The sequence below is a fragment of the Sminthopsis crassicaudata genome, chromosome 1, assembly GCF_048593235.1.
Source record: "Sminthopsis crassicaudata isolate SCR6 chromosome 1, ASM4859323v1, whole genome shotgun sequence".
Classification (NCBI taxonomy): domain Eukaryota; kingdom Metazoa; phylum Chordata; class Mammalia; order Dasyuromorphia; family Dasyuridae; genus Sminthopsis; species Sminthopsis crassicaudata.
In genome coordinates this window covers 56,991,934-57,000,737 of record NC_133617.1, presented here as the reverse complement: position 1 = coordinate 57,000,737, position 8,804 = coordinate 56,991,934, and the positions used below count along the sequence as shown (strand labels likewise).

At 56.5% G+C, this 8,804-nt stretch overlaps 1 protein-coding gene across 1 annotated transcript in view; it reads right to left on the bottom strand.

The window, feature by feature from the left end:
* Window positions 1–2,304: 2,304 nt before the first annotated feature.
* Window positions 2,305–8,804, bottom strand: part of SBNO2 (strawberry notch homolog 2) — a 197,269-nt gene continuing 190,769 nt past the window's right edge. Inside the window, 7 exon segments of the mRNA XM_074305058.1 lie at window positions 2,305–4,728; window positions 4,730–4,884; window positions 4,968–5,158; window positions 5,467–5,543; window positions 6,341–6,472; window positions 7,034–7,126; window positions 7,933–8,027. Of these exon segments, the coding sequence (XP_074161159.1) occupies window positions 4,324–4,728; window positions 4,730–4,884; window positions 4,968–5,158; window positions 5,467–5,543; window positions 6,341–6,472; window positions 7,034–7,126; window positions 7,933–8,027 (1,148 nt within the window). The 3' untranslated portion in view covers window positions 2,305–4,323.

Genomic DNA, 8,804 nt, shown 5'->3' with positions numbered 1-8,804 from the left:
TGACTTCCTGGAGAGCAGACACTATTTCTTGCCTTTCTTGTCTCACACTTAGCGCAGTACCTGGTGCATAGTAGGCTCTTAATAAATACTCAGTGATGGTGAGTGATTCATCCATTTCTTGCCTTCTAAGTATGGGGTTCTAGGCAGTCTTTTAAAAAACCATGTATGCATTATTTAAATGACACAGATACATAAAATGATGTTTGTTTTTTGGCTGAGGCAATTGGGGTTCAGTGACTCGCCCAGGGTCACACAGCTAGGAAGTGCTAAGTGTCTGAGACCAGATTTGAACTCGGGTCCTTTAAACTTCAGGTGGCTGCTCTATCCACTGCGCCCCCTAGCTGCCTCTTCTACATACTTATTTTTGCACAAATTCATTTCTTTCCGTGTATTTTGTCTCCCCCGTGGCAGGTAAATTGTTTGACGACAGGAACGACTTCACTTTTGATTTTGTATTGCCACCTAACCCCAGGGCCTGGCACACAGTAGCTGCTTAAAGTGGATTGGTTGATATTCCCACCTTTGCCTCCATCTCCTGTATATGTCCTATAAAAATTGAAACTGGGGGAGGGGGAGAGCAGTCAGGTGGCGCAGTGGATAGAGTCAGGAAGTCAGGAGGACCTGAGTTCAAATCTAGCCATAGGCACTTAACACTTCCTGGCCGTGTGACCCTGGGCAAGTCACTTACCCTCGGTTGCTTTAGGGAGAAAAAAAATTCTAGCCTTTTGGACTAAATCTGGAAGACTTGTAGGAAATAATTCCTACCGATCCCTTGTGGATGCCCTTTACCAAGAGCCAAGGCTCTCTGCATAGTTTAACTTATGGTCCAGAAAGCCGAACACGGTCGTGAGCCGCCATCTTTTTAACCACTTTCCGTCACTGACACCGGAGGGGAGGCAGGTCTACCATCCCCTAGTACCCAGACAACCAGAGATCTCCCCAGAGTTACCAGCGATGGCCAAAGCGAGTGGGCTTTTCTCGGCCTCTGGCCTCCTGCGCCCTTTTCTCCCGGCCTTGCTTCTCTCTAGGTTTTCTGGCCCGGAAGCTCTGCCCTTGGGCTCCTCCCGTGTTATCTGGCTGTTCTGTAAGCGCTGCCTTAGGAGCTGGGACACGGACAAAAGGCGCCCTTAGAAGTGCCCAATTTAACAGCTCTCGGAGGAAGGCGCTCCGGGAGGGAAAGCTTCCTGTCCAGGTGGGATTTTGGCTGGGACCCAGAGGCTGCCAGGAGGCGTACCAGGTACAGGGGCAGTCGTGCCGTGCTCTGCTCCCAGAGATCACCAGTCACCGCAGATGATTCCCAGGGCTCTTTTCCCCCACCTCTCTGCCTGGAAATGCCCATCTCTAAATATTGGACATCTTGACCCGGATTCCCCGCAGACACCTGACCTCTCCCCCTTCCCAACCTCCCATCCCTCGGAGGGCTGCCTGTTATGGATGCTCACCGCCCCTGTGCCCTTCTTGGCTCCTTGCCCCCCCATAACCGACACGTGCCAAGTTCTGTTGACTCCCAACATCCCTAGGCTTGCTCCTTCCCCTCCCCAGGCCCTCGTGACCACAGGCCGCCGGCAGCAGAGCTTGCCCCAAGCCCTCTCAGCTAGGACGATCTTGCCAGGCAAGGCTGGCAGAGCCCGGCGTTCCCCGCTGCCCCCAGGATTAGCTTCTCATTTATAACCCGGCCCCTTTGACCCCTCAGACCCATCTCAAGACTCAGGGACCTTGGGACCCAGCATTCTCTTCTCACAGCTGCCTCTGGCTCCTTTCCAGTCCCAGCTAAGACTCCCCTTCTCCAGGAAGCTTTGCTGACCCTTTAGTTCCAGGGCCTTCCCTCTGCTCCTCAGTCCCGATTTATCCTGGATGTAGCTGGTCTAAGCCCTTGTCTCCTATCAGAATGCGGGCTTCTCGAGGGCAGGGCCTCCTTTGGCCTTCCTGTGCATCCCGGGCACTTGGCGTGACGTCAGCTGTCGGGCTCTCCCTCTGTCTGGACCATTCCCTCTGGCCCCTGTGAGGAGAAGGGTCGAGCTTGCGGTGTGCTAGTCCCGACTGCTGCTGACCTTCTGGGTGACCTTTAACATGGCTACCTCCCACCTTCTTTTCCCTCTGTAAAATGAGGGAAAGTCTACCGCTCTCTAGCGAACCTTCGACATGTGAAGCTGGGCTGTGGTGATCCAAAGACAGCCTCTAACCCATGAGAAAACCAACAGGATGGGGACCCCCAGACCTGGCTCTCGCTGTCCTTCCCAGAATCCCTAGCGGGGAGGTTGGGGACAGGAGGGACTCCCAACTGGACAAACTGCACAGGGTGGCCCGAGTTTCCATCTTTACTGAGCAGAATGAATGCAAAATTATTCTTCAAGGTAAGGTACAAGTAGAAAATTTAGGAATTAGTCAAAAGGCACATGTTCTAAAAAAAAAAAATCTTTACATATATACATTTCAATTAATTATAAATACACATAGAAATCCAAGAAGGCCCAACATAACAAGCAGATTCCAAAGTGCACAGAGGGAGGGGTGACACGAGGCGCTCTCGCTCGCACACGCACGCACGCACTCACACACGACACACCATCAGCAGGACTGAGGCAATAACTTAGGGCGAGACCCCCAGTGACGGATATTTGACCCTGCCTGTCCTGGGGTCAGGGGGTGAAGGTGCTATACAATTAGAGGAGAGAATTGCATATATTAAAAGGCGGCGGTGGTGGGGTTCACCCATGAAAAGCATCCTGCTCGTGGGGGTGGGGGCGGAGGCAGTGAGAGGGAGAGAGAGCACCTTCGGTTTTTCCTGAGTTTACAGCTCCCGCAGTTCTGGGGGGGTCCGGTGGCCGCGCCAGATTTCCCCAGTGCTGGGGAGGGGACATCATAAATAGAGAGGGAGGAGGAAGAGGAGGAGCAGAATGGTGCTGCCCTGGAAGAAAAGAGGAGGCAAGGCCCTTTTGCTACCCTTTGGGCACAAGGGCAGGGGAAGGGGCAGGCACCCAGGGAAGAGAAATCCAGGTCAAACCCGGCCACTGCTCCCTGAAACCACTGCTCCCTGAAACTCATTCACTCGGCACCCCCTGAAAAAGTGAGGCGGAAGCAGTGGTGAAAGAGAGCCTGCCAGGACAAGCCACCTGTCAGCCCTAGAAAATGGGGTGCAGACTAGAAGGGGGAGTCGCCATAGCTCTCTGCTGTCTGCTTCCCACCCTTTCCTCTCTCCAGGCCAGCTGTGCCTCGATTCCTCGAGAGAAGGCAAAAACGGAGCAGTTGGGAAAGGGAGACAGAAAGCCAATCATGGGGCAGGGAGGGCCCCGAGCCTCAGTTTCCCTGTCTGATCAGATGATCTCTAAGGCCTCTTCTAGCATTGAGCTCCCACTTTTTAGGGAAAACAAGGGGCCCTTTAAAAGGGTTAGAGAAAACCCGAAGCTCAGCTTCCCCAGCAGACAGCGCCCGACCCAGAGATCTCAGGGAATGGGGAGGGGCTCCTGGAACCTGAGGGGACCCTGGGCTGGCAGAGGAGCTGCCGGGATACCCGGGGGGCAAAAGGAAAAGGGCTGGGGCTGGGGGTGATGCTGCCGCTGAGAATATCCTCCCTCTCCTCTGATCAGACCCAACCAGGGGGTTCCCTAGCTTTTCTAGGGGGCGGGGAATCAGAGAAGTGCCAAGGCTCCAGAGTGGGGGGCACGGGACCCTCGGATTCTGGCCCAGCTCCCTCCAGCCTCTCCAAAGGGAAGGGGCTGGGCAGGATGGCGGTTCTGCCTCTCAGATCTCCATCGGGGATTCTCAGCTCTTTCCACAGAGGGCACACCTGGGAGGGGGGGGGTGAGCCTGGGCTCGGGCTCTGGGCAGTCAGTGTAGGGAACGGATAGCCCTTCCCTGTGCCCCTGCTCCCGAGTGTTCTGGGGGATGTGAGGGTGCCTTCGTCTTGGCCTTTCCCCCTCAGTAGTCTACCTGACAGTGGAGAATGGGGTGGGGTGGGGGGTCAGCATCATCCCTGCCACCCAAAACCTGGGGCAATGACTTAACAACGGCGTGACTGGAGAAGGGGGAAGGGAAATCACAGAGTTGGGAGGCCTCAGCCATTGGATGACAATCCATCCAGTCCCCTACCCTTAATATATAACATAAAAAATTTATATTTATATAGATGTGTGAATGTATATTATATATAAATAAATTTTTTGTTTGTTTGTTTTAAAAGGAACTCTATAGTTTCCTAGTCACCTGTCCACTCCTTCCTACTCATGCCCTAACACTCCTGGAGAAGCAGGGCTCCTGCCCCCCTCATCTCCTGGGGGGTTAAAGGGCTGTCTGGGGAGGGAGGGGGGGTGCCGGCTCCTAGCCCTAGGAGTTTGTGAAAGGGGGGCTGAACTGGATGACACTCTGGCGCTCCAGGCCCAGGGAGGTCTCGGGGGGGACCACGTTCAAAGACCTCAACATGTCTTCCAGGATCTCTTTGAAATTGATGTCCCCCTGGGAGGTGAGGTCATCTGGAGGGGGCCGAAGCTGCAGGAGAGGCAAGGGTTCGTGGGGGGGCAGCGGGTGGCTGCTGGGCAGGCTGGGCCCCGATCTGTCCAGAGACGGGGGAAAGGTGAACCTGGGCGGTGGCAGGTTCAGCTGAGGGGCCTGGGGGGAGAAGGGCAGGCCCGTGGAGTCCAGGCCCAGGAGTCCACCGGGGAGGCCATCGTCCAGGGGACTGGAGGTCAGGTCCAAGACCTCGGTGGGGTTGGAGTGCATGGATAGGGGGGGGCCAGGAGCCCAGCAGGGCCGCCTGGAAGGGCGGGGGCAGGGGGTCCGGGAGCCCCACGGGCTGGGCGGCGCGGGCCTGTTTCCGCTTCACGTCGGCGTCCATCTGCTTCAGCTCCTCCAGCACCCTGGGCACGCAGCTCTCAGGGATCTTGATCCCTGCCAGAGACACGTCCCCTGGTCAGTGCCAGCACCGCCCAGCTGCCCTCGGACCCCTCCTGCCCAGAAGATGCCCGGCTCACCAACTTGCTTCTTCTTGTCCTTGGTCTTGAGCCTCACGATCTGCAGGTAGCTGCTGCTGGTCACCTCGGCAATGACGCTGGCGATGCGGCTCCAGACGCGGAGCAGGGCCCCGCACAGCATGTGGTAGTGCCGCAGGCGGGCACCCTGCAGGCACTCCCTGCCCTCTTGGACCACTTTGCAATGTCGGTTCCTGGCGGGAGTGGGCAGGGTCAGGCAGCAGAAGGAGAGCCCCATTCTCTGCCCTAGGATCACCCCCTCCCGCCTTGGCTCGTTCTCTAAGGGCCCATCACACTTCCCCCCAAAGTCCCCCACGCCCAGTGCAGCCCACCGCACTCTGGGGCAGCTTTCCTCTTTAGAGACTGCTCTGACCTTGAGCCAGCTTCCCCCTGCTGCTCCTGGGTGGGCCCTCTGGGACCTGGGAGGTTTCCTGAAGGAAGGGTCTGCGGGGGAGGGGGAGGGAAGGAGGGAGGACTCCGGTGCCGCATTCCCCTGACTCACCAAACAGCATGGCTGCAGTGCTTCAGAGAGAAGGTGTAGTTGCTCTCCCAGTGCTCTTTGGCGTCCTCGGCTGTCACCTGCAGAGGGAGGCACGAGGAGCTTCACTCATGCTCTGGGGATCCCGGAGAGGGGGGCGCCCTCGGGGTTATGGGGAGAGCAGAGGCAGCAGGGAAAGCTGTGGCCATTCAGGACGTCCCAGCCCTGCCCCTGACTCACTGCAGGCCCCTCCCCTCAGGATCTCCCCACGCTTTGGGCTGGTCAGCCCTTGTAGTGGTGGATGCTCCCAAAGTGGGGGTGTGAGCAGCAGAAACACTGCAGTTCCAGTCACCCATATGAGCTGGTGACTGAAGGTGGCTTCATTCTGGGCAGGGACCCCGACCCCCTTGGCCCTGGCCCTGCCAGCAGGGTGCACAAGGATTCGAACCTGTGGCTTCAGGTCCAGGAGGGGGCAAAGGGTGGGAGGAGCTGGAGGGAGAAGCTGTACTGACAGCAGAGTGGGGAAGGGGGCAGAGAGTTCTCATCATCTCCCAGCAGGATGTGGGCTCCTGGAGGGCAAGGAGATTTCAGCTTTGTCCCTGGGCCCTCTGCTGCTTAAGGCCGGGCCTGGCACGTGGCACCTGGCAACAATGCTCACTGACTTACAGAATGTGGACTGGTTTTTTTGCCCTTGTGGCTCTTAGGCCGCTTCTCCCCAGGAAGAAACCTGGCTCTTATTGCTCCCAACACACCCAGACCCAGAACAAGTAGGGCTTTGTGTCTGAGGAGCTCCCAGAGGCACCCAAACTCTCCTTGCCTGCGAGTATCTCCCTCTCTCCCCTTTCTTTTGGGAAGGCAAGGCACAGGGCTGGGTACGGGGCCCTCGGCCATCACTCACCCGCCGGAACTTCCTGCACAGACTGTCTAGACTTTCAGGCTGGCTCTGCTTGCCAATGTTGGGTTTGTACAGGATAAAGTGCTTCCCGTGGCTCTGCTCGGCCAGCAGGCAGTTCTTCCTGTTGCCTCGAACCTAGAAGCAGGGAATGTCAAAGGGGGAGGTGGACAGAGCTCCATCACTCTTGGGGTAGATGAGAAAACTCAGGTCCAAAAGGGTAAAGGAAGAGCCCAGACAGCCTCAGAGATTTGGAATAGAAGGGTCCTTAGAGATCATCAAGTTCAGCCCTCCCCCCATAATTCTACACAAGAAGAAACTGAGACCTGGAGAGCCTGGGGGGCCCAGGGCCCTCTCCCTGGCTGCTCCTATCCCTCCTGCCTGGTGCGGACGAGGCAGCCCTGAGCTGGCCCCTTCTCTGACCCTCACTTTCTGGAGAGTAAGTCCCAAGATGGGCTTTGCGCCTCTCTGTGCTATTGCTGGAAGGGGACACAGCCCACCACTCTCTAACACTTTGGAAGAAACAGGGGATCCAATGGGAAAGTGACTTGTCTGAGCGAGGGCCCAGGGGGCCCTGGGGGCCGTGTGAGACCTGGGGGACCGTAGGCTGCCTCTGAGCCAGGGGCAGGAGGAGCAGGATGGTCTCTGAGAATCGGCTCCGCATCTTCTTTATGCAGGGAGGTCAGTGTTCTGGCTCACCTTGTGGGACAGGTAAAAGCCGTCATAAGGGCCGGTCATCTTGAGCGATTTCCCATAGGCCTCTTCCCACTTCAAGCCCCGGTCGACACTGATCTGTGAGGAGTAGACAGGGTAACAATGATGCACCATCACCAGTCCCCCACATTCTGCATCACACTGCCCCTCCCAGGGAGCTCGGTCTGTATTGTCTGAGTCTAGGACACCTTGGGAGGTCGTGGAGTGGAGGCTTGGGGGCTGAAGGCATTTGCCCAAGGCCTGTCGGGGGCAGAGCTAAGGGAGCAGACCAGGCTCTGGGCTCCAGGCCTGTTGGGCTCTGGAGCTCTGGGTTCTGGGCTCTGGGCCTCTGGGCTCCAGGGCTCCATGGCTCTGGGTTGTGGGCTCCAGGCCTCTAGGTTCCAGGGCTCTGGGCTCCAGGCTCTGGGCCTGGGCCTTGCCTGTGCTGGCTCTAGGTGGAGTTGGACGGCCCTTCAGACAAGGTGGGTAGCACAAAAAGTGCTTTGGGAAAGGCCTTTTTAAAAATTTATGAAACAACTTGATGAGATTCTCCACATTTACAGATGAGGAAACTGAGGGTCAGAAAAGCCATGTGGTCTGTTCTGGCTCACTGCTCTGGTGGGACTTGGACCTAAGCCTGGTGGTTGAGTCTCTCGCTTCAGGCTAGGCCCTGTCCCCTAGGAGGGACAGCCAGAGCAAGGGACAGGTGTGCTGTGGACAGATGGGGGGCTCAGGACATCCCAGCTGAGACTGTGAGGAAGAGGCTGAGTCTGGGCCTCCTGGGGAGGAAGTACCTGGGCAGGCTACAACTACCTTGTGGTAGTTTAGGCAGTTGGGGTTCAGGGACTTGATCCTGGTTACACAGCTAGGAGGAGTTAAGTGCCCGCCCGGCTGCCCCCTATTACCTTGTAAAACACGACCTGCCCATCCTGGGGGTGGCCAGGAGTTTGGAACTCTTGCTGGCTTTCCTCATAGATTTCATCAATGCCCGGGGCCAGGTCTAAGAGAAGGAGTGAGATACAAGTGAGGGCTTTGGGGGTCACAGCACAGATAGCAGGGACAGCCCAGAGGGGCCAGCTCCTCTCAAAGGCAAGGAGTCACCAGACTGAGCTCCTTAATGAGCATGACCCTTAATGAGCATTACCAGCTCACTCCCTTGTCCAGTCAGGCTACTGTGCAAACGCGCAGGGACAGTTTTATGGCAACGTCTGCTATTGGACACCTCACCTGACCACTCTTCTTGTCCTGGACTGTGGTTAAGGCAAGAAGGGAAGGGGCCAAAGGGGAAAAGCATGCTTGTATCACATTTCTCTAAGAAGGGTTTGGTACCCAGGAAATATACACAATAAATAAAGACTACAAGAGTGGTCACAGGAGAGGAGCAAATAGTGTTCTCTCTCTCTCTCTCTCTCTCTCTCTCTCTCTTTCTCTCTCTCTCTCCTCTTCTCTTCTCTCTCTCTCTCTCTCTCTCTCTCTCTCTCTCTCTCTCTCTCTCTCTCCTCTCTCTTCCTCTCTTTCTCTTCTTCTCTTCCTCTCTCTCTGTCTCTCTCTGTCTCTCTCTCTGTCTCTCTCTCCCTCTCTCTCTCTCTCTCTCTGTCTCTCTCTCTCTCTCTCTGTCTCTCTCTCTCTCTCTCTCTCTGTCTCTTTCTCTGTCTCTCTCTGTCTCTCTCTCTGTCTCTCTCTCTCTCTCTCTCTCTCTCTCTCTCTCTCTCTCTCTCTCTCTCTCTCTCTCTCTCTCTCTTCTTCTCTCTTTCCCTCCTTCCTTCAGTCCCCCCCT